Raw genomic sequence first — 25,380 nt, 5'->3', positions numbered from 1 at the left:
AAAAAGGTTGCATGAATATCTGTCTTCTTCTAGAGAATAAATGGCACAGCTGGAATTCATTGCTTCTTTGAATGCAGACACATTTGCAGTGGTAACTAAATGTCCACATGGGTTTTCCCTGCATACCCGCCACACCACCAGAAGACTTTGGGGACTTCTAAAAAGAGAGGAAACCAACAATTGCTGTGATATAGCAATGTGCAGTGTTCTTAAGCCTCTAATTGTGCATGTGTGTGTGGGGTGTGTGTGTGACTTCAGCAGATGTGAAGCAAGGAAAATGGGGCTGGTGTGGGAGGCGATTTGCAAAACCTCATCCCACGTGCCCTGCAAATGCTCTTCGTTTGCAGCAGCATACGTTGAAGGAGCAGCAGTGGCGTAGGAGGTTAAGAGCTCATGTATCTAATCTGGAGGAACCGGGTTTGATTCCCAGCTCTGCCGTCTGAGCTGTGGAGGCTTATCTGTGGAATTCCGATTAGCCTGTGCACTCCCACACACGCCAGCTGGGTGACCTTGGGCTAGTCACAGCTTCTCGGAGCTCTCTCAGCCCCACCTACCTCACAGTGTGTTTGTTGTGGGGGGGAAGGGAAAGGAGTTTGTAAGCCCCTTTGAGTTTCCCTACTGGAGAGAAAGGGGGATATAAATCCAAAACTCTTCTTCTTCTGTTGAAAATATTTGATACCACAGCTTACGTTTGAAGCTTTAAGGATGGGGATAAATTAGTGAAAATCCTGATCAGGGGACGATGTCATGCGAATGCTCAAAGAAGCCCCACTCCAGTTTGAACGACAAAATGGAGCCAAATCTCAACGTGGAAGGAACCAGGAGAGAGTGCTACCTCACTATTTTCCCGTGCCCTGTTGATGAAGGAATGTTGAGTGGCAGGAAGTGCACAATTCTGTATGTTTATATATTTTTCTCATATATGGAATGTTATATAATTATTGCTTCTGTCCAGCATGGGATATCACATTAAACAGAACTGTAACATAGCTGGGGAATCGTCATTTATCCACTGATAAAGGTGCAGTACACTGTGTAAAAAGTAACAACAGGTAGTAGAAACCAGCATTGTTTGGAGTGGCTAAGACGCAAGCTTCCTATGCATATAACTGTTTTAAAACTGGTTCTGGTGGCATTATCAAACAGCCACACGTGGCACCCGAGCCACTGAATGAGCACCACTGCTTTATGTTATAACTGTGACTCTTTGTATCTTACAGATATGTCATCCCTTCCTTGCGAAGATCTGATGCTGGCTTTTATCAGTGTGTGGTGAGGAACAGAATGGGGGCACTTTTGCAAAGAAAATCAGAAGTCCAAGTTGCATGTATGTATACATGGTATTTGTTCAGAAATTCCCTAACAAAATTTCCTGAGTTTTTTTTTTCCCTGGGTGAGCATATTCTAACTCAGGGGTCTGCAACCTGTGGCTCTCCAGATGTTCATGGACTACAATTCCCATCAGCCCTTGCCAGCATGGCCAATTGGCAGGTGGCAGGTTGCAGACCCCTGAGCTAGCTTTTTTATTGATTGATTGATTGATTGATTGATTGATTGATTGTTTAGTTTTATATCCCGCCCTATCCCCGAAGGGCTCTGGGCGGCGTACAACAAAGTTAAACCACAATTCGGCTAAGTACAATCAAAACTAAACAATTAAGATCCAATATAAATAAATTACTAGCTCCCCATTTAAAACAGTGGTTAATACAAGTTTAAAATTGAATCGGGCGCCCAGCAAACCCATTTTTTTAAACCCTCCCTAAATGGGAAGACTGCTGACTGTTAGGTTTGTCCACTGGTGCAGACCTGTTCTGCTATCCCTGAAATAGAAGAGGTTATACCAGTTTCAGGCTCTACTTCCTCCCCAGCAAGCATGACTAATCCTACCTGGTATCTGTTTCTTTCATTCATCCAGCTTGGTGTAATAGTTAAGAGCAGGTGCACTCTAATCTGGAGAATCAGGTTTGATTCCCCGCTCTGCCACTTGAGCTGTGGAGGCTTATCTGGTGAACCAAATTAGCTTCTGCACTCCAGCACATTCCTGCTGGGTGACCTTGGGCTAGTCATAGTTCTTTGGAGCTCTCTCAGCCCCACCCACCTCACAGGGTGTTTGTTGTGGGGCGGGGGAAGGGAAAGGAGCTTGTAAGCCCCTTTGAATCTCCTTACAGGAGAGAAAGATGGGATATAAATCCAAACTCTTCTTCTTCTTCTCAAAGAAAGCTACAAAATGGATGGCAGGCTAGAACACCCAGGATGAGAAGGGTCCTGTTATTGTGGAGAACCCGAGAAGCTTTTAAGTATGCTCACACAAAGGGACTAAAGCAGATGTCAACTTTTAAGTCCAGCATACTCATACCTGAAAATCAATCAGTTGGTTGATAGCCAAGCATCTTACAATCCAAAGTCAAAGACCAAGCAAGCCAACTCCTGGAGGGCTTATATATCCAGACTTCACATTGGAGGAACTGTCAAACATGACCTGTGATTCGATGCTTGACTTTCATCTGCCTGTGTGTGTGGATTTTTTTCAATTATAAATGCTACCTGATTAGAATGGTAAAATAGGACTGGATTTCCCATCTGCCTCTATGTAATAATTACATCGTCCAGGAAACATAACTGGGACCGTTTCTTAAAACTTTTTTTTTTAATTTAGATTAAATTTGTCAAGGAATATTTTTTTAAAAAGTGAGTTTCTTTTATGTTGTGAGTTTGATTGTTTCTAAATTAGTCTTTGTAGATAGATGACAGTTCCGGATAGCCGTATTAGTCCAAAAACAAAATCACCCCAAAACAGTCACCCAAAACGACAGAAAAACTGTATGCCAGCTTTCAGGTTCTCCAGAACTCTAAATAAATCTGGATCTTTAAAAATAGGGATGGGTGGGGAGCAATTTAAAAAACCACGCAATATGGTTTCTATGCATGATATTGGGGGCTATGTGGGTTTTTCTTTTGTTCCTCCCAGAAATCCTAGGGTGCCTGAAACTGACCGCCCCTAGGTTCGTGGACTGAAATACCTTTTACTTTTTTAAAAACTACCAGCCTGATCCAGAGTTCTGGAGAATTTGAAAATGTTCACATTTTTACTGAGGAAGGATTCAGAGATGCTCCCCTAAGAGCGAAGACGCTAACGCTCGATCCCTGACACGTTGACAGGAAGCTCTGCCCACCCCTTCCGTATTCCCTGCCTCTAGAAAAGAAAGTGGAACTGTCACAAGCGAAATGAAGTTTCGGTATTTGTTTATACCCCACACGTCTCTGTCTGAGGCTTTGATTATTGTTCCTGGGGGCACTTAACTTGGAAGGTCAGCTGCAGTGACTGTCATTTGATAAATGGCAGGAAGATGAAGTCAGTGAATGGAATTCTTTATTAGACATGAGCATTTACAAGGAAGCGATTAAACGGAGGAGAGATGTATCGTACACAAAAAATGTGCTGAACTTATCCCCCCCCCCCCCGCTGCTTAACATTAGCGTTAGCATCAAGAATGATAGTCTAAGAGGGTGCAAAATGACCAGGCAGCCATTAACTCTTACAGTTAGCTGTTCATTTCCACTTCTGTCCTGCAGTTATTATCCAGCGCATCCTGGGGAGAAAGTTGACTTGGCTATGGAGTCACCCCACGTTTCCGTGGACTAGCCAACAGCAAGCTGGGCTGGTTCAGGGGTGTGAGGGGCATCTCTTAACCAAGTTCAAGATACCAAAATCTGACCCTGAACCCAAGGTGCTGCTCTGTTTCCTCTCCGTTTGCAATAGGAGTTCCCTACAGGATTACAGAGCAATTCTCAGCAGAGATAACCCTTATGTAACTTCTGTGGCGTAGTGGTTAAGAGCAGGTGCACTCTAATCTGGAGAACTGGGTTTGATTCCCTGCTCTGCCACTTGAGCTGTGGAGGCTTATCCGGGGAACCAGATTAGCTTGTGCACTCCAACTCACACCAGCAGGGTGACCTTGGACTAGTCAGAGTTCTTCGGAGCTCTCTCAGCCCCACCTACCTCACAAGGTGTTTGTTGTGAGGGGGAAAAGGAAAGGAGCTTGAAAGCCCCTTTGAATCTCCTTACAGGAGAGGGGGGGGGATATAAAGCCAACTCTTCTTCTTCTTCTTCTTCTTCTTCTTCTTCTTCTTCTTCTTCTTCTTCTTCTTCTTCTTCTTCTTCTTCTTCTTCTTCTTCTTCTTCTTCTTCTGTGTACATTGCATTTAGTGGATTAAATGGAGGGAGGGTCACTTAGTTGAGGACTAAATGGTTTATCTCAGTTAAGCATTGTTCCCGGCATTTAGCTCAGGTTGACCCAAGGATGCCATCTTAGAAAAGAGTTCAACCATTACGAGGGGCTGTCCTGGGACTTGAAAAGGTGATTGCAGGGATGGGGGGCGGGGGGGCGACAAGGTTGCTTGGTCCAACCACACTGCAGTTTTAACATGGTTTGGGCTGTTGGCAACATTTTTAAACAGCCCGATTCTTCTCTCAAGTGGCGGGCAACCTTGAACCAGAACTTTGGATGCAGTAATATCTAGTTTGGTCCTCAGAGATGGTCACTTTAGGTATCCTCATAAACAGGTCTTTCAGCTAACTTCAAAATTTGCTCCCACACAGGATGTTATAAATAAAACTGGACTCTAGTGTAGGCGCTTCACTATTTTTAGATCAGACAAAAAGGTAATTAAATATTCAGATTTTTTTCCCTTACCAGTCTTATATTCGTCTTATATTCCATAAGTAAAGTGCAACATGTTTACAACACATCTTCTTCCCCATTAAATAACACATTCAGTGTGGAAATTGGCACCTACATGCTATGTCCTTTTCATTTGCAATGTGAAATGTTATTCCGTAAAATCATAGTATACCTAGAAGGGCATAACATTTTTAATTCTCAGCTAATGTCTATGCGTCGGCAGTATATTCTGCTCCCAAAATAATTAACTGAGTTGTAAATTAATGCAAACAGAGGCACGCAAGAATTGGCGAACAATTCTTAATTAGAAATCGTCTGAAATATGAAAGCTGAACCGCTCGTGTAACAATGGGGTTAATTAGAACTACTTGCATGGTTCAATAATTCTTTTAAAGTAGGTAATCTGATTAAACAAAAATATGGATTTTTTGTGAATCGTAAGTGTTAATTATATTGGAACCTGCAAAATTTCTTCTCATGATTCTTAAAAAATAAAACAACACTCCACTTTCAAAATACTGCAAGAATCCTTTGCAGTTCATATATGTGGCTGCAAAGCTTGATGGCTCCCTCACACCATAATTTTTTTGTGAATGGCCTGGGCCTTGAATATGTAGGCCCCAGTTAGGATTGCCAGACCCAGACTGGGAAACTCCTAGAGATTTGAGAATGGAACCTGGGGAGGACTGTTTGGGGCACAATGCCTTTATTTTCTCCATGGGAACAGATCTTCATCATCTGTAGGTGGCCTCTAATTCCCCAGGTCTCACTTGGAGGCTGACATCTCTAGCTCCTGTGTCTTTTGCCAATCTGGCTGAGTTTTTAAACAGTGAGGGTGAGGCAGCTTCTTCTTCCCCAGGGTGGAACCTGATAGGAGGCACGCCCAGCTGAGAGTGAGGAGGAAGGACTGAAGGAAAGGAGGCTAGCTGGGAGAGACTCACTTGGAGACAACTTGCTCAATGGAGGAGCAGAGGCACCTCTCGAGGAAAAGAGAGGCCCTGACTAGGACTGGGGTCCAAGAGGAACAGACAAGGAGAGCCCGAACTGCTCCGAACTGGGTGAAGTAGGGCCAGCTGACAAACTCCTGATCAAGGGAAGAAGAAGAGTTTGGATTTATATCCCCCTTTCTCTCCTGTAGGAGACTCAAAGGGGTTTACAATCTCCTTGCCCTTCCCCCCTCACAACAAACACCCTGTGAGTTAGGTGGGGCTGAGAGAGCTCTGAAAAGCTGTGAATAGCCCAAGATCACCCAGCTGATGTGTGTGGGAGTGCACAGGCTAATCTGATTTCCCCAGATAAGCCTCCACAGCTCAAGCGGCAGAGCGGGGAATCAAACCCGGTTCCTCCAGATTAGAATGCACCTGCTCTTAACCACAACATAAGAACATAAGAACTAGCCTGCTGGATCAGACCAGAGTCCATCTAGTCCAGCACTCTGCTACTCGCAGTGGCCCACCAGGTGCCTTTGGGAGCTCGCATGCAGGACGTAAAAGCAATGGCCTGCTGCTGCTGCTGTTCCTGACCACCTGGTCTGCTAAGGCATTTGCAATCTGAGATCAAGGAGGATCAAGATTGGTAGCCATAGATCGACTTCTCCTCCATAAATCTGTCCTTTTTAAAGCTATCCAGGTTAGTGGCCATCACCACCTCCTGTGGCAGCATATTCCAAACACCAATCACACGTTGTGTGAAGAAGTGTTTCCTTTTATTAGTCCTAATTCTTCCCGCCAGCATTTTCATTGAATGCCCCCTGGTTCTAGTATTGTGAGAAAGAGAGAAAAATTTCTCTCTGTCAACATTTTCTGCCCCATGCATAATTTTATAGGCTTCAATCATATCCCCTCAGACGTCTCCTCTCCAAACTAAAGAGTCCCAAACGCTGCAGCTTCTCCTCATAAGGAAGGTGCTCCAATCCTTCAATCATCCTCGTTGCCCTTCTCTGCACTTTTTCTATCTCTTCGATATCCTTTTTGAGATGTGGTGACCAGAACTGAACACAAAATTCCTGGCGCGGTCAGCATCTTCACCGCTTCTTTATATATAAGGGCATGACAATCCTTGCAGTTTTATTATCAATTCCTTTCCTAATGATCCCCAGCATAGAGTTTGCCTTTTTCACAGCTGCCATGCATTGAGTTGACATTCCCATGGAACTATCAACTAAGACGCCCAAATCCCTTTCCTGGTCTGTGACTGATAGCACTGACCCTTGTAGCGTCTATGTGAAGTTTGGATTTTTTGCCCCTATCTGCATCACTTTGCATTTTGCTACATTTGCCATTTCTTACTTCATTTGCCATTTCTTAGCCCACTCACCTATCAAGGTCCGCTTGGAGCTCTTCGCAATCCTTTGTGGTTCTGACCACCTTACATAATTTGGTATCATCTGCAAACGTGGCCACCACGCTACCCACCCCTACTTCCAGGTCATTTATGAATAGGTTAAAGAGCACTGGTGCCAATACAGATCCTTGGGGGACACCACTCCCGACATCTCTCCATTGTGAGAACTTCCCTTTTATACCCACCCTTTGTTTCCTATTCCTCAACCAGTTTTTAATCCATAGGAGGACTTCCCCTCTTATTCCTTCATTGCTGAGTTTTCTCAACAGTCTCTGGTGAGGAACTTTGTCAAAAGCCTTTTGGAAATCCAAGTAGACAATGTCCACTGGTTCCCCCTTATCCACATGCCTGTTTACACCCTCAAAGAACTCTAGTAAGTTTGTAAGACAGAACTTGGCTCTGCAAAAGCCATGCTGACTCTTTCTCAGCAGGTCTTGCTTTTCTACATGTTTAATAATTTTGTCTTTAATGGTAGATTCTACTAATTTACCAGGAACAGATGTCAAACTGACTGACCTGTAATTTCCTGGGTCCCCCCCTAGACCCTTTCTTAAAGATTGGTGTGACATTGGCCATCTTCCAGTCTTCAGGGATGGAGGCAGATTTCAGGGATAAGTTGCATATTAAAGTGAGAAGATCAGCAATTTCATGCTTGAGCTCTTTAAGAACTCTTGGATGAATGCAATCTGGATGAATGCAATCTTGGATGAATGCAGTCTACGCCATCGTAGACTCAAAGGGACAGCTCTCTTAAGCTGTGAATGTAAAGAAGATGTACCGTTGAACAAAAGTGGTGACAATGTTGATACTGAGGTCATAAAATGGCCTCCTTGATTCCCCCTTTTATCCATTAATATTAAGAACATAAGAAAGAGCCTGCTGGATCAGACCAGAGCCCATCTAGTCCAGCACTCTGCTACTCGCAGTGGCCCAGCAGATGCCTTTGGGAGCTCACAGGCAGGATGTGAAAGCAATGGCCTTCTGCTGCTGCTGCTACTCCCAAGCACCTGGTTTGCTAAGGCATTTGCAATCTCAGATCAAGGAGGATCAGGATTGGTAGCCGTAGATCGACTTCTCCTCCATCAATCTGTCCAAGACCCTTTGAAAGCTATTGGTTGGTGTCTTTGGACTAAAGAACCAACTTGCCTTCAAAATTCCTTTGATCCTTGGAAGAGGAGTTGTCATAAAGCCCTTGTCAATTAAGTGGCCATGCTTTCTAATATTCTAGGAGTCCGGTCAATGTCCTTCCCACCCTTTCAGCCACTGCTGCATTTTCGAGCTCCCGTGCAACTCTCTTCCTGGTCTCACACCCTTTCCTCTGACTCCACATCCCAACTGAACTTCATCACCTTCAGGGTGTCTCTTCCCTGCCTGAGTCTTCATCTCAGTTTTCTAGCATCACTGCTCTGTCTTACAAGACAGTAAAATTTCAAAGGCTCCTCTGCCATTTTAAACCCATCTGTTTTGAGCCGGGCGGAGGAGCCGATGGCCTATCCTGGGAAATGAGCCTGCCACAGTGTGCTGACAGAGGCATTTCCTTGGTGTCCTAGAGTCACTGGGCTTTGCCTTATGCCTCGCTACACATCCCCAAACCTGCTCTCATCAGCACAACCACAAGGTCTGCGATATCTTATTGCTTAATTACAGAGTTGCCAATGACTGCTATAAACTATAATTATTCTTCTCTCTGACCCTTAAAAAAAAATGACACACTTTGGGAGAATAACTTTTTTTTGGCATTCTGACTTTTCTCTGCAGACATGGGGGATTTCCTGGACGTCGACCAGAGGGCAACGGTGCCTCAAGGGCAAGCCGCCATCCTAAGCTTCCCACAAATCTCTAGCTACCCGCAACCGCAAGTGACTTGGTTTAGAGATGGCCACAAGATCATCCCAAGCAGCAGAATGTAAGTCACAGTCAATTACACTCTTACAATTACAATTACATTGAGAATATTTGATCGCACAGCTTCCGTTGGCAGTACCTTGATTAAGGCATAAAGATAATGCAGAAACCAAAATGTGCATTTCCTGCTTACAATAGATGGCTATTTTGAGGCGTGCCCAGAAGTCCTTCAGGCGGTTCAATGGAACCGTTTGTGGGATGTTAAAATGTTGGGTCTGCTTTTCAGCACCACAAGTCCCCACGCTGTGTCTCAAGAGATCCAATTGAACAAGTACAGGTTCATCTTGCACTAGTATTCATCTGAATGTAAAGCAGAGACATTGCCAGTGTGCCACTGTTCCACCTTCCTCTAGCTAGAGTGCTAGACGCAGATCTGTGCTTACTAAGGCTTCTTCCACACATGCACAGTAATGCACTTTCAATCCACTTTCAATGCACTCTGCAGCTGTGCGGAATAGCAACATCCACTTGCAAACAATTGTGCGAAAGGGGCCTAAAAGTTGAGCCTCTCCTGCCTTTTCTCTCCTCTTTGCCTTGTGCTTTTAACTGTTTCCTGCAAACCTTCTGCACCGCTGGTTCCTCGCCAATCCTTAGAACTTGCTCATGGTGCAGAAAGCCTGACAATGTCTCCAGCAGACAAGCCTTTTGCATTTTCAAGGCATGTCCTAGCTGGGACAGGCAGAGTTGCTATCTACTGGGAGAGGCAGCGGCAGTGAAAGGACCAGGCCTACCGACATGGAGTGGTGCCGTTTCTCCTTGTCAGACATGTTGTGTCTGCTTGTAAACAAATGCAAATAAAACAAGAGATGAAGATTTGACTCCTGGTACCTGCAACATGGTTTTGCAGGTTTCCCCCCCCCATCCCCTGGGGGGGGGGGCTCTTACATTAGTGCTGGTTAACTGAATCTTTATTCTGAAATTTTGCACACCATGAACAGAATTCAGCGTAAGATCCCCTCAAGTTCCCTAGAATAAAAAGGATAAAACAGAAGGGACCACTACATGTTTCATAGCAAGTATATGTGGGGTTTTTTCAGCTGTTAAGCATGTCCCAGGATTTTCTGTTGGACTGTCTCATTAGAACTGGAATTATTTCACGTACTCAAATTCACACAGAATGCTTGTTCAATAACCACCTGAAATATTAATGTGTCACAGTTCTGATGCATTTACAGGTCTGTCCTTTTTTAATGTCTTGCATCGGGGGGGATGGGCGGGGGGAGGGGGACAACTTGTCCAGTAATGACAGATGGCTTTTCCATTGCACTTCCAGTTCCCATTTTAGTGAAAGGACTGCTTTTACCTTTACCGTGCATTAATGAATTTTTTCCATGAAGTATATAGGGCGATAGCTCTTGCAGTTTGAAATACTAAATACCACGGCAGTGGAAGTCAGGATGGGGTGTGCTAGAACTCTAGAAACTTAAAGGTTAAAATGAGAATGTAATACAATTTATGAAAGTATAAAATTCTCCACTGGTGAGTGCGAAGCTCATTTAATTTGCCCTTATTGGTAATTTGCTGGGACTAACCTTGGAGTTTTAAAGCAGATCGAGCTCATTAATTTGCATTTTAATCAGTATTTTCAGTTGCTTCCCTGTCTGCTTATGTTAACGTTTCTGACTGAGAAACAGATGCCGCTTTTCCTCCATAGAGGCTCTATGTCTTCAACATGTGCATGACAGACAGGAATCCATCAGGTCATGCCTTTTCTGTTACTTAATATTCATGCCAAGATAAATTGCTGCAGTCGAATTAGCAAGGTTGAAAATGTAGAACTGGACTGTTTAACTTTCCCATCCTATTTTTTAAATTGAGCTAAAGAGGAGCCGTTCTTGCCACATTCTTTCACTCTTCTCAATTCTGAGGCCTTTTCAACATTCTTTGTTCTTTATCCTTTCTAACGTTATCTACTGACACCTGAGGATGGCTTGCCATTCTGTGGGAGACACCCTGGACCTTGTGATAAGCAGAGATAATAGACCAATTTCTTATTCTTCTTCGTGGGTCATTAAGTTAAGGAGCAGCTGTTATTTAGGCTGGAACAAAAAACCATTTATGATTCAACAGAGAGATGAGTTTTCACCTTTCCTCAAAAGTCAAGAGGGAAGTCCTGCTGCATGTGTATATGAAGCTAGAGCAGCTGCTGGAAGAGAGTTTTATCTTTTGGAAAAAAAACACAGGCCACTTATTTCCAACCCTGTAGATCAACTTAGATAGTAGGATAACTCACAAATGAAAAACCAGATGGCTTTGTACCAAATGACCAAGGTTTTCAACCCATTGCCGGCCTCTATTTTAGCTGGAAGAATTCTCAGGAAGAATTCTCAATGTGCACCCAGCGCTGTGAGTGAAACAAAAGCCCCGTAGCTGCATACAGAGAGAAGGGTATTGTGGTGTAGCGGTTAAAGTTTCTGATCAAGGTCTGGGAAATCCAGATTCGAATCTCCACTCTGGTGTGGAAACTTGCTGGGTGATTTTTTGGCCAGTCTCTCATTCTCAGCCTCGACCCTGGCTAGTATTTGGATGAGAGCCCTCGAAGGGATAAAAAGGGTATGATGTGGAGGCAGGAAATGGCCGACCACCTGCGAATGCCTCTTGCCTTAAAAAAACCCCGACTGACTGTTGCCACTGCTCCATAGCAGGAGAGAGCACACAGTTCAGGGTCAAAACTGAGAACCAAGCTCAGGAGCCTGTTTACTCCCTCACCTTGGCCACCTCCATTTGTTAATAGAATAGAATAGAATAGAATAGAATAGAATAGAATAGAATAGAATAGAATAGAATAGAATCTTTATTGGCCAAGTGTGATTGGACACACAAGGAATTTGTCTCTGGTGCATATGCTCTCAGTGTACATAAAAGAAAAATACATTTGTCAAGAATCATAAGGTACAGCACTTAATGATTGTCATATAGGTCTAGTAAGCAATCAGGAAACAATCAGTAGTAATGAAAACATAAAATGTAAAATCATAAAATAAAATAAAATAAAATGTAAAATAAAATGTCAGCACAGGCTATAGATCCATACAGTCATAAGTGGGAGAGAGATGGGTAATAGGAATGATGAAAAAAAGTAGTGCAGTAATTATATAATAAGTATATAATAAATAGTTTAACATTATCAGAGGGAATTATTTGTTTAGCAGAGCTGATGGCATTGAGGGGAAAAAAACTGTTCTTATGTCTAGTTGTCTTGGTGTGCAGTGCTCTGTACGCGGCCCGTTTAGAGGGTAAGAAGTTGAAACAGTTTATGTCCAGGATCTGTGAAGGGGTCAGTAAATATTTTTCACAGCCCTTTTTTGACCCGCTGCGGCAGTATACTACAGGTCCTCAATGGAAGGCAGGTTAGCAGCAATTGTTTTTTCTGCAGTTCTGATTATTCTCTGAAGTCTGTGTCGATCTTGTTGGGTTGCAGAACCAAACCACACACAGTTATATAGAGGAGGTGCAGATGACAGACTCAATGATTCCTCTGTAGAACTGTAATCAGCTGCTCCTTGGGCAGTTTGAGCTTCCTGAGTTGGCTATTATAGAAAGAACATTCTTTGTTGTGCTTTTTTTGATGACATTTTTGATATTAGTGACCATTTTAGGTCATGAGATATGATGGAGCCTAGAAGATTTAAAGCTGTCTCTACTTATTGATACTGTGTTGTTTGAAGGTATTGTGAGAGGAGGTAGGATGGGGAGGGTTTCTCCTGAAATCTACCACCATTTCTACTGGGTTTTAAAAGTGTGTTCAGTTCTAGATTGTTCCAGTGGCACCATCGAGGCTAGTTGTTCAACCTCCCGTCTGTATCTTGGTTTCATCACAGTTGTCCTCGAGATGAGACCAATCACTGTTGTATCATCTGCAAATTTCAGTATTTTAACAGATTGGATCGTTTGAGATGCAGTCATTGAGTATACAGAGAGAAGAGAAGTGCGTAAAAGTACACAGGTACTTAGGGGCCCCTGTGCTCATTTTACAGGGTGTCTGATGTAATTTTTCCTAAGCTTCACCTGCTGTTTCCTATCATCTGTTAGGAAGCTTCTGTGATCCCACTTACAAAATATGCTCGCCAGGTACTCGCTAAGCTGATTTAGTTTGGTTAGAAGAATGTCCGGGTCTGATAGTATTGAATGCTGAACTAAAAGTCAACAAAGAGGACCCTCTGCATAGGTCTTTGGCGATTCAAGATGCTGTAGGATATAGTGCAAAGCCATATTAACAGCATCGTCTATGTCGCATCTGTTTGCTCGGTATGCAAATTGCAAAGGGGTCCATAAACAGTGGATCCGTGGTGGTTTTCAAATGGTACATCACTAGCCTTTCAAAAGTTTTCATAACTACAGATGTTAGAGCAACTGGTCTGTAGTCGTTCAGTTCCTTGATGGAAGGCTTCTTCGGCACTGGGACGATAGTGGAGTGTTTGGAAGCAGGAAGGAAACATAGCACATCTCTAGTGATTTGTTGAAGATTTGGAGTGAAAATGGGGGCCAATTGGACAGCACAGACTTTTAAGCAAGAAGGTGTTGATTCCTTGTCTGGGCCTCTGGTGCTTTTCCTCTTGTGGCTTCTTGTTCTGTGAAATAGATCTTGCACTTCCTTTTCTTGAGGATCACTCAGGGTTGTAAACCCAATGAAATGGGTTCAGTTAGTAGGAAGTTTGGCTATTGTTAGTGCGTCTGGAGATATAGAGGTTGTAAAGGAGAAAGGTGACTGTAGATTGCTTTCAAACCTAGCAGTAGAACACACATTCAGGTCGTCTGCCAATTGCTGATTTCCTTCAGCTTGGGAAGGTGGTTTGCTGTAACCCGGGTGATATTTTTTTTTGAGAGTTTTCCACATGTTTGCTGGGTTTCGTTTGGTGAAAAACTTGATTTTTAGCTTTTCAGAGTAGTTTCTTTTTTGCTGCTCTGATCTCCTTTGTTAATACATTTCTGGCCTGATTATTATACAGCATTCTATCACCCTTTCTGTAGGCCTCTTCTTTGGAAATCGATGTAACTGCTTTTAAGCTTAGCTGTGGAACCAAGGTTTGTTGTTACTATATATCGCAAGTTCCTGGTTGGTATACAGAAGATCTTCACAGAAGCTGACATATGATGTTACAAGTATCTGAAGTTCATCCAAATCTGCAGAGGAGTGTCTTTAAAAATATTCCAGTCTGTACAGTCAAGGGCAAGCTCTGCAGCTTTAACTTTGCCTCTTCAGTCCAAGATTCTCACTGATTTAGATTATTGGTTTTGTGGCTTTAAATCTTTGTTTTGTAAGCAGGTACAAAGGTGAATCATGCACCGTGATCAGAATGGCCTACAGCTGCTTCGTGGTAAAGACCGATAAGCATCTTTCCAGTGTTGTTATTATTATAGCAGTGGTCTAAGATATTCTTGCCTCTGGTGGGACAGTTGACATGCTGAAAGTATTTTGGTGGTGGTCTTCCCTTAAGTTTGCTTTGTTTAAATCTCCCAAAATAATAACCAGTGAATCAGGGTATTTGGCTTCAGCCTCCCAGCGAATCTGATCGGCTAGAGTTCTTAATGCCTTTTTTACAGACGGCTTGTGGATGAACGTGAAAACCAAAAGAACAAGAACTGAATTTATCTCTCGAGGGGAATAAAAGGGTTTGCAATTAATAAGTAAGGACTCCAAGTTTTCATCACAGAATTTTTGAATTATTGTTATGTCCTGACACCAGCTTTTGTTGATGTATATACATAATCCTCCTCCTTTTTTCTTCCCTGATAATTCTGCAATCCTGTCTGAACGAAATATCTGAAACCCCGGAATGCACATGCTATTATCATCAATGCTCTCATTTAGCCAGGTTTCAGTAAAGCATAGGGCAGATGCATTGTAAAAATCAGAATTTCATCTGTTTAAAAGAAGTATTTCATCTATCTAATAATGAATTCTGAACGAAAAGCCTGCTCTGGGACTAAATATTTGCCTTAGTGAAGCCTATCTCGTCTTCCTGTTGTGCAGTTCTGCAAACATCTTAATTGTGCTGCTCGCCACATAAACCTATCGCTCTGCAGAGACAGGCCAAGGAGGGGCACGTTGTGCTGCAAAAGGAGCACACCGCTCGTCGGCTTCAGAGCGTTTGCAGCGAGGCCATTCTGACGGCTCGGGGGCCATTTTTCATTTTGTACTTGGTCCCTTTTCACTCGCTGCGCACTAGACAGCTGGCTCCTCAGCCTTTCCCTTGACGTGTGCTGGCACAGCCTCCGAAGAGCAGATCACAAATTAAGTCTTCTCGGGACTTCATTCGGCAGATACTGATGTGTGTCTGGTTGCCGTACAGACGTATAATGCGTTATTTCGTTGGTTCCCCTTTTATCTGTATTCAGTAAATATTATGCATTGCTTTCATTCTTTTGGTACTCCTTGCTCCTTCAGAGGATTTCCTAATGTACCAGCTGTTGTCACACTACCTTTCCTTCTCTGTGATATGATGAATGTCTCATGCCAGGGATGCAGTAATCCAATTTACTGGTCTCTTTATTACATCCTTTCATTTTAAGCTCTTTCTTGAGCTGTTTCAGCATCTTTTAGTTTTCTTTTACACATTTCACTTTTGGGTGTTGTTTTGTTATTTCTAATCACCCAAGTGGGCCCCGGATAATATTGCACTTATGCATTAAAGTTTGAGAATTCTTAATCAACTTTCTCTTTGGTAACATCGGTTTGTTGAAAGATCCAACCCCCTCGCCCAATTTCTATAAGCCTGTTTTATGATCGTCTATTTTCTTTGGAAACAAATAGCAGGGTTTAACAAACAGTGATCCGTAAACTGTAAACAGAACCAGATCTAGTGGTTGTGGAGGGTTTTCTGGGCATGAAAAGGTGAATCACTCCCTGGACTGAAAAGCCCCACCCGCAATACAATACTATCAATCACATCTTTGCATAGCAAGTTCCACCTAAACACAGTTAGCCTGCTTTTTGATAATAATCCCGCTGAACTCAATTAAACTGCTTGCTGGGCGGAGTGTCTCAAGCAGTCTGTCTTGCAGACAATATTCATAAGTCTACATTAAATTACTACCTAAGCGGTTGGCCTAAACCAATGTGGGGAACCTTATCAATGGAAGACCTGTGCCTTTGTCTACATAATTGCTCTGTTAAGTTATTTGGACGTGCCTTTTTGTGCACTTACCAGGGAAAAGGACAGTGCAGGTTAAGACAGAATTGTAACAGTCGTAATGGCAGTACTTTAAACAACACAGATACAGATAACAACACAGAATTACCTTGATATGGACAGCAAAAGAGGAAATTGCTTATGAGAATTACTTGTTAGAATTTAAATGGGGGGGGTTAAAGATTTTTTGGAGGGGGGTTGATTGTAATAGCTTGGCTTAATGTTCCATGTACAAATGTTTCACGTGGAAACAAACACTAGTTTATGGTGCACATGCTGAACCAATGCCGGCGCTGCATTTCTCTGCAAATATTAGCCTGCCTTACAGCTTATTCCAGTTGCACATAATTGCATTTCACATCCACCAGATAATACTTTAATTAAAATTGTGATAATTAGCATGTATTTTTAATGAACAATAAATTCTAAGATTGCCAAGTCAGTGGTGCATTTACTGAATAATGCTGTTGCTGCTTCTTCACATACACACACACACACACCCCACACACAAAGCCATTCTAAATCTGTGAGCATTAGTATTAGAATGTCAGTGTTTATCCAAGGAGTGTTCAAGCTCTCAAATCTGTGTGAGTTGTTTTCTTTATATATATATGTGCATGACTATATTTCTAAGCCTACACACAATAGTGTTTTCCTCCCATTGGTGGGATTTAATTTGGTTAAGGCCTGCAAATGCCCACTCCCAGTGTCGCTGCCATTTGTTGGGTATGTCCTTGGATGCCTTCCAATGTATATTTCTGTGTGCAATACTAAACTCTTTTTCCCATTTGACCCTGGGGTATAGGCCTCCCACAGCACCATCTTAGTCAGTTATCCCAGTATAAGCCCATTAATATTTGTTGCCCCAGACTAGACAAACTCTGCATAGGCTTGTGCTGCAGGTCAAGACAATTCTTGTGCCATAACTTTATCATAGCACAGCACCATCAATTTAACTATCCACTCACTAGAAGGGAAACCTGTGCGATTACATGAGTAGGTTGCTTTTGAGGAAGCAGCCTTGTGGGTCTTTTTATGTGTAGCTACTGTCCCTGTGGCAACAAGCAACTTTGCTAATTTTAGCAGTAGGAGAGAGAAAAAATGGGTAGATGGAGGATTCCCCACTCCTCCATCTGAGTGGCAGAGACTTATCTGGTGACCCAGATGTGTTTCCGCACTCCTACATTCCTGCTGGGCGACCTTGGGCGAGTCACAGTTCATTCAACACTCTCTCAGCCCCACCTCCCTCACAAGTTGGGGAGAGGAAGGGAAAGGGGCTTGTAAGCCACTAAGAGTCTCCTTACAGGAGAGAAAGGTGGGGTATAAATTCAAACTTTTTTTCCTTCTTATGTCCTCCATTGTTTCTGTCGACACTTGTCCATTTGCATCTTGGTTTACCTGGACATCACAAGCAGGGAAAGAGAAGGCCTTAGTTGCTGACTGCTACTTCGTTATCTATAAATCACCGCAAGATCTTTTGGGTACACCTGCACTTCCAACTCAGTTGCTACGTGGCTTCATCCGTGGTCTAGATGCGCCTTTTGTCTCACGGCAGGGATGCAGAAATTAGGATGAATAGCAGAGGCGTGTTCAGTCAAGGGACTGGTTCTGAAATCTGAGCGACTGTGAATCAAGGCCACCCTGACAGCAAAGGTTATCACACTAATCTCTGTCATCTCCTGCCTGCTTAAAGAATGTGACAGCTCTGTTGGCTGGAAGGTATCTGCTCAGATGTGAGGCACTGGTTGCTATGCAAAGCCAATCACGTTGTCTAATTTCCCCCTTAATATCAATAGCGTCGGTGCCGAGAACGTGCCTTCACACTTTGACACCGCTTGTGTGTGGCTTTCAAAAATTTGCTTAGGAACAAATCAGCAGAAACTATTGAGTGGGCCTGGAGAAGTTACTCAGCCAGTTACGTAACAGTGTTTTCTGCTGTGAGTTTTCCGAGGTCTCTCTTGAAAGCTTTCCGTTTCATGTTGGGAAGCCTGATTCATGATTCAGTAAACAAAGGAACCGAAAAATGTTTGCATGTTTCGGTTGCGGGTTGGCTTTTGCGGGCCCTTAGAATCAGGTCGACTGTGCTAAATAGAAGTCAGCTTCTGTTTTAAGGATTTGGTCCATGGCAAAGAATGTGAAGCCAACTTTGCGTTAATTGATGCAGGAGAGAAAAAGAAGGCGCTGGCAGCCTGCCGTAGTTCATCTATGATACTTCACTGTGAGTGGAATCTCTAACAGTTTTGTGTCTGGACCTTACCTAACAGATTGCAAATGCATTTAAATGAAACAGAAATGGCTTGCTTGAATTTTCATGGGCTTGACTGACATGCACCGGAATCCAGGCTCCTGCGTTGTGTTGTGAGTTAAGAGCAGGTGGATTCTAATCTGGAGAACCGGGTTTGATTCCCCACTCCTCCACCTGAATGGCGGAGGCTTATCTGGTGACCCAGATGTGTTTCCGCACTCCTACATTCCTGCTGGGTGACCTTGGGCTAGTCACAGTTCTTCAGGACTCTCTCAGCTCCCACCTACCTCACAAGTTGTCTGCTGTGGAGAGAAGAATGGAAAGGAGCTTGTAGGCCACCATGAGTTTCCTTACAGGAGATAAAGTTGGGGTATAAATCCAAACTTCTTCATCTTATTGATTGGAGGAGAATTTTTTGAAGGAGGCATGCAGTTTTAAAAACAGGGTAGTTGGGAGATCAATTGCAAAATGTTAGTAGTACAAATAACATAAAAATAGGTAAACTGGTGTGCAGCTGACTGTTTTTCTACAGCTCGAAATTTTCACGGCTTTAATAGGGAAGTCCGAAGGAGAAGGCTTCAAATGTCAGTAGCTTTAGTAGCAGTTTTAATTGGAAAGGCCCAGGAACGTGGGCCCGGGCAGTGAACTGAATTGTAGGTGCTGGGCTCAAGCAGCAGATAAAGTTTGCTTCCGTATTGATTCCAGTACGGCGAGCCGATTTTCTGTTGCCAGGTAGTGGGAAGAACTCCACACACATTGACCTCATTAGGAAGTATTATCTAGAAGGAAGTATTATCTATAAATATGTGGGAGGCTTGGCTGATAGTGGCCAGATCTTCTCTTCCTGCTCAAGTGGGAGGGAAAAGCAACATTCGACAAGCTACCAACAGTTACCTGGGCACACTAGTTACAAATCAGAAAGGCCAACCAGTAGGTAACTTCTAGTATTTCAGTAGAACATTCTCATCATATACTCAGGTATCTGAGTATCGGTCCCCTTCTAACGCACGCTCTCTGGGCACGCGCTGACAAATTTCAGGTGATGTCTCGTTGATTTAAGGTGAAGAGAGAGAAAAGAAATGTATGCATCTCTTTAAAAGCTATTTTCATGCTTAATTGGGGTAACGCCACCCAGTGATGCATAGCAGTCGAAATTCCCAGACATATCCATCACTATTATCCTGCATGTGTTTGACTCTGCTATCTAGTTCTCTCTCTCCAAATATCTCTGTCTGATTTTAGGGAGGGCTACATTTGTTCTTGTTAGGCCACAATGACATTTTCCAAAGTTCTCCCAACTTTGTTGCTGGCTGCAAGCTGTCATTTATTGTCATCCTCTCCCTTCCCTGGGGACACTGCTGCATTCGAAACAGTCTGTGAGATGCTCTTAACCCTCTCCCCCCCCCCCCCCCCCCACAAACCACTGATTCAAAACACTGATTATTTTAAAACTTCAGGTCACATTTTTTGGCAATCCATCACCTGTTTCCGTGGAAACCGGAACAGGAGCCGAGGATCCAAATGTAGGGTTTATTGGGACACTTGTAAATTTCAATCCTGGCCAATCGCCAGATGCAAATGCTTTTTATAGCGTCTTGAGATTTTGGAGCCCACCCAGTTCCGAATCCCAGGGAAATTTAATTTGGGAAATGTAATAATTAAAAATAGTGAAGAGAGACCTTTCCTGCTTTCTGGTCCTCCCCAGACAAACAAACACACAGCACTGATGCTCTGCCAACGGGTGGGAGTGGGTGTGGGACAGTATGATGAATCTGAGCTCACTTTTACTTATTAATAGCTCTAGAGCTGCTGGAACTTTTTGCCAGATTAACGGTTGCCACTTGATCAGCAGGGCGTACTAAATTATTTCAGTGCGTATTCTCGATGGAGCTCCCCATGGAACAAGACGGCATTCCTCTCGGGAAAAAGCACGGTAAACGTTAACGCCTATATTTACGGTTTCACTTCTCTCCCGTGTTGCTCCTTCTGGCATGGGAGTGGCATCTCCCCTGCTACTCAGCTCATCAAAGTTTCTAGCCTTTCTCCAGCCCGGTTCTTCTTCAATCAAACGGCTTTTCCCCTGGAGGGACCTAAGTTGGAGGAGGGTCTCCGTAGGCTGGTGGAAGGTCTCAATCTTTGCTGGACAGAGTGCTAGGATACAGGCCATTTGTCTCTCCGTGGCATTTTTGTGCTTAGTTAATAAACACAGTGGGAAACCAGCGTGGTTTAGTGGTCAAGGTGTTGAACTAGGATCTGGGAAACCTCCCCCCCCCTGGTTTGAATCCCCACTCATGCCATGAAAGTTTGCCTGGGGACCTTGGGGACCTCACTCTTAGCTTCAAGCCTGGCAAGTATTTGAAGAAGAAGAGATTGGATTTATATCCCCCCTTTCTCTTCTGTAAGGAGACTCAAGGGGGCTTACAATCTTCTTTCCCTTCTCCCCCTACCCCCCAACAACAAACTCCCTGTGAGGTGGGTGGGGCTGAGAGAGCTCCAAAGAGCTGTGTCTAGCCCAAGGTCATCCAGCTGGCATGTGTTGGAGTGCACAAGCTAATCTGGTTCACCAGATAAGCCTCCACAGCTCAGGTGGTAGAGTGGAGAATCAAACCTGGTTCTCCAGATTAGAGTGCACCTGCTCTTAACAACTACACCACGCTGTCTCTTTAGATGGGAGATCTCCAAGGAATAACGGGTGTGACGTGGAGGCAGGGAATGGTAAACCACCTCCGCAAGCTTCTTGCCTTGACAACTATGTGAGGTTGCCATAAATCAGCTGTGACTTGCAAAAAAAACAAAATAAAGGACAAAGCTGTTAAAAATGTTTCACTCACTCTCAGTCTGGAGGCTTGTGCATTGGGCAAGGCTCGGTCACAACACTTGGACAACATTCAGATTCAGACAGAAAGTACCCTGAAATGTACCTCTAAAACAACGTTGTGATGCATCACTTAATGGGTCATATCTCACAATATCCATTGCAAGGGTAGGGTCTCGCCACCACACAGGTCCCATTGTGTTGGTCTGCTTTCCTAGCTTATTATTTGCTCAGCACTTTGGAGGCGCTTGCTCTCATTAGGAGAGAGTACGTGTAGAACACCAATAGAATAGACTTAGAAGGAGGCCAGCTACTAGATAAGCCAAGAGAAGGAAGAATGGTGCGGCAACAGCTGATGCAGTTGTACCAAGGTGGAGACAGCCTGACTTCCCCAAAACCTCCCGAGGCAGCTAATCAGTCAGCTCCGAAAGTATTCCATCTCATCTGTCAGTTCTCTGTATCCCAGCCTCTTCCCTACCAGACTCTGGGCCAGACTTCTGTTCAAAGTCTGCACTGGTTTCTTTAATCATTGACCAAGAGGCAGGAGAAGCACGTTCATACTCCTTGAGCTGAAATTCTGTCATATGCTTTCCTTTCTCTATCTGTCTGGGTTGTTTTGTATCCAAGAACCGTGAGCCCGCAGTGCCAGTCTGAGGAAGGAAATGATTGTGGACTCAGTTTTCAGTTGGACTGTGTAGGGTGAACATGACTAATCCTGTGAATGTACGCTGTGTTGGAATAGAACCTAAGTTGAGGGGAGGAATCAAATAATCAGGTATGGGCTGGCTGGACATTGTGACATCTTCCATGCAAGTCCTTGAGGAGCTTATGGGGCTTCCAGAGGATTCCTGGCCATGCTGCCATGATGTGGGTATTATCCTCCATGTTGGATATGCATCAATTTGATGCTACCATGAACTCCAAAGAGTGCTACTGCAGTTGTAAATGTTACAGTGGTCAAGTGTTCTGTAAGAAAATGCTACAGTGTTTGGGATAATAGAAGTTTATAACAGTTACACTGGGGGGTCAAAAAAGGGTAGAAACTAGTAATGCTAGAATACTGAAAGTTGGGGCTGTCCACTGAAATAGATTTGCAGTAGAATCATAAGAAACAAGAAGGTAATGCTTCATGTGTTACCCTTTGTGTCTGGAAGACATGCATATCATTGATATGTGCCCATGAAGGCACGCATATCACTGATATGCGTCCATGTGAATGAGTAGGCCTTGCAGTCCAAACCACATTCTCTCTGGAGGAAGCCCTTCTACTGTTGCTCACTTCTCTGTTAACAGAAGCTGCTGACTAGGTCTTTTGCGTGGCTGGAGGGGATGATGTATGGAAGCAATAACCATGGGGGTTGCTTGACCAAGAGGTGAGGCTCCTAGATGACTTTGGAAGAAATCCTGAGTCTTGGATTGCAGTGAAATCAGAGTGACTTATTGATGGTCATAATACTAAACACACAACAACTGTGGGAAAACTCTAGGAAGCATACATTAAGATGCCGGTGTAAATTCTGTGGAATATGTCTCACCCAATAGATCAAAAAGAAGAAAAACAGGAGCTTATAGCGAGGGAACCTGTTCTTTAGGCAGGACTCCCAAAATCTAGGCAACCAATAGTGGACCCAGCACCACACAAATGAGGAAGCCAGTCATAGGAGCATTTGCCCGTGTCCAGCTGGCATGCTTCCTTTGAGTATCTGATTGACCAATGTAAGAAATGGGTTACTAGAGGAACTCTTGGTCTTATATATTTATTATAGAGTCTATGAATGATCTATGGAAATAGATATGAGAGTGTTTAAGGCATTCCTTTTGTGGCCACTTGCTAGTGTAGACTGCAGTGGCGTATTTACCTAGGGACAAGGGGTACCCTCTGTCCCCAGGCGCCACTAATCTGGTCATGTGGGGGCGCAAACTCGGCCCCCCACATGACCAGGAAGACAGCAAGGCAGCAGGAAGTCCTTTGGGCGCCCTCAACCCCACTGGACTGTTCTCAAGAAGCTACACAGCATTAAAGAATAAAGAGTTTTGAGTGTGCTGTTGTGGGGGCATCTTGTAACCTGGGTGTGCTCTAAGGCTGCAAATTTAGAAGTGTTTCCTGTACTGTCCCTGAGCAGAATATGTTTCCACTCATTGGAGAAGCTCCAGTTTTGATAAGTGGCTAGATATATGACCTTGTAAATAGAGTATTCTTGACACAGGGGTGATTTAGATTTCCATTAGCATAGCTAAACTGATACATCATTGATAATGTAATGGGCTGGTAGTTTGTAAAAAAAAATCTTTTTACGGAAGTAAAAAAAGAAACGAAGGCTTAATAGTTTAATGCCTGATAGCTTTTAATCTATAGCTGTCAGTGTTAATTCCACTGGAATTTTTTTTTCTTTGAGAAAGGCTCGTTACTGGGAGGTTTTGCTAATCAAGATTCATAAAGGTAAAATATCACTTGTCATCCCCTTGCAGTAAATGATAAACCAATTTAATTCAGAAGAAATTCCACAAGGGTTTAGAAGAGATGAGGAAAAAAACAATATGTAGAATTGCAGAACTGCAGTTTATTTTTTTAAAGGAGTATACGGATTTCTGTCATGCAAATTATCATATCATTTTTGACATTTGTATTATAGGACAGGAAAAAAAACCCAGCAGCTAATGGCTAGTTGTAGTTATTGATTAGTGCACTTTGGAATTCTGCTTGCTATCTACTGAAAGATAATGAATTACAACTCTTTCAGACTTCTATTGTAACCCTTGTAGCTCTGACTCCCCAATAGGCCATTTCCTTAATCATTTCAAATGAATTGCAGTATTTAACTGGAAGGTGGTAGATTTTAATGATCGTAGGAGCTAAATGCGTGTGTTCACTTGGTATTCAAAAGTATCTTCCTCCTCCCTTGTTCTTTGGGTATGATTTGCCAGACGATGACAGGGAGGTTTTACACTACAGAACATTATGTGAACATGGAGCATCTAATGTTTTAAAGATGCCCTCTTTAATTTTCAGATTCCCTTCGGTTGCGCCCGAGCTATTATGTATTATGTTAGAACGGTGAACCAAGGCAACTGTTGGAGTAAATTGTCCAAACAGACAGAGAGTCATCTCTGATAATATTTTAAAAACCAATTGCCCCAAAAGTTCCATTCATTGACGTGAAATGGTGTAATGCTTCGAATAATGCAAGGGCTGATAAAAGAAGATGGAGATTTGCTCCAGCCTTCTGCTACATGAAAATGGTTTTCCGGTCTTCTGAAATAGTTGAATTTTGCCCCTTTTATCACTTTTCTAAAGGAATTTACTAGTGCTACAGAATAGAATCTGAATTAGTCATTTATAGAACCTTGAATAGAACATTTAATATTTCATAAACGTTGGCACTTAAATGTATTTAAAAGTAATTTAACAGGCAAGGCTCTTGACCTCTGTTAATGATTCCAGAAGTGTATTTCCCACACTCTGCCCAAAAGAAAGCTTCGTATTCCAAACTTGTCCCTTTCTGCTAGTGAAAAAGAAGCTGAATTAGCACTTTACCTGCTTTAGCAGCAGATTTGGGGCCGTACTTTTTTAAAAAAGGAAACCTGGGCTTGATTTAAACAACAGAACAGTATTTCTGGGGGAGGTTGATGATTAGACAGCTCTAAGTAATCTTATGTTTGGGAAAACAGACCCATTGGGACAGAAATATTGCCCACAAAATGAATGCCAGTACAAATCAGACTAACTCTGCTCTTCTAATAGGGAGGAGATTTGCTGTCAATTAGTCCATGGTTATTATGTTCCTCACTCAATGGCATTCCAGTGCACCTGACAGATGAACTGTAAATTGATGACACAACTGAATAAATGCAGGCTGATAATGCCACGTTAGGTTAGTTTAGGGGCAGTTTTGAAAAGCCCAGGTTGCCAATCACTCCTGTGGACTGATTTTCAGATCTTTTATTTTCACAGCATGTTCGTCTCCTGGTGAGATTTATTTCAGCATTGTTTGTGCAATTTGTTGTGCAGTAAATTAGCAGTCTTTGTTACACATGTGCCATACTCTATACGTGCAAACACCATATATTTTGGGGTGTTGTGGGTTTTCTGGGCTGTATGACCGTGTTCCAGTAGCATTTTTCCCCTGACATTTTGCCTGCATCTGGGACTGGCATCTTCAGAGGATCTGATAGTAGTAAAACAAGTGGAGTATATATACCTGTGGAACGTCCAGGGTGGGAGAAAGAACCATTTGCATTGGTTAAAAGTGTTAA

General features: G+C 43.2%; 1 protein-coding gene across 6 annotated transcripts in view; it reads left to right on the top strand.

Annotated features, from left to right (window-relative positions):
• SDK1 (sidekick cell adhesion molecule 1) overlaps window positions 1-25,380 on the top strand; it is a 536,293-nt gene that overhangs the window by 129,573 nt on the left and 381,340 nt on the right. For all 6 annotated transcript variants that reach the window (XM_048493601.1, XM_048493596.1, XM_048493599.1 and 3 more), the window contains 2 exons: window positions 1,221-1,327; window positions 8,787-8,934. In XM_048493601.1, the coding sequence (XP_048349558.1) occupies window positions 1,285-1,327; window positions 8,787-8,934 (191 nt within the window). In that variant the 5' untranslated portion in view covers window positions 1,221-1,284. The remainder of the gene's footprint in view (window positions 1-1,220; window positions 1,328-8,786; window positions 8,935-25,380) is intronic.

Source organism: Sphaerodactylus townsendi, linkage group LG04 (assembly GCF_021028975.2).
Source record: "Sphaerodactylus townsendi isolate TG3544 linkage group LG04, MPM_Stown_v2.3, whole genome shotgun sequence".
Classification (NCBI taxonomy): Eukaryota; Metazoa; Chordata; class Lepidosauria; order Squamata; family Sphaerodactylidae; genus Sphaerodactylus; species Sphaerodactylus townsendi.
Note: the sequence above shows the minus strand (reverse complement) of the source record. Positions and strands in the feature narration are given on the sequence as shown.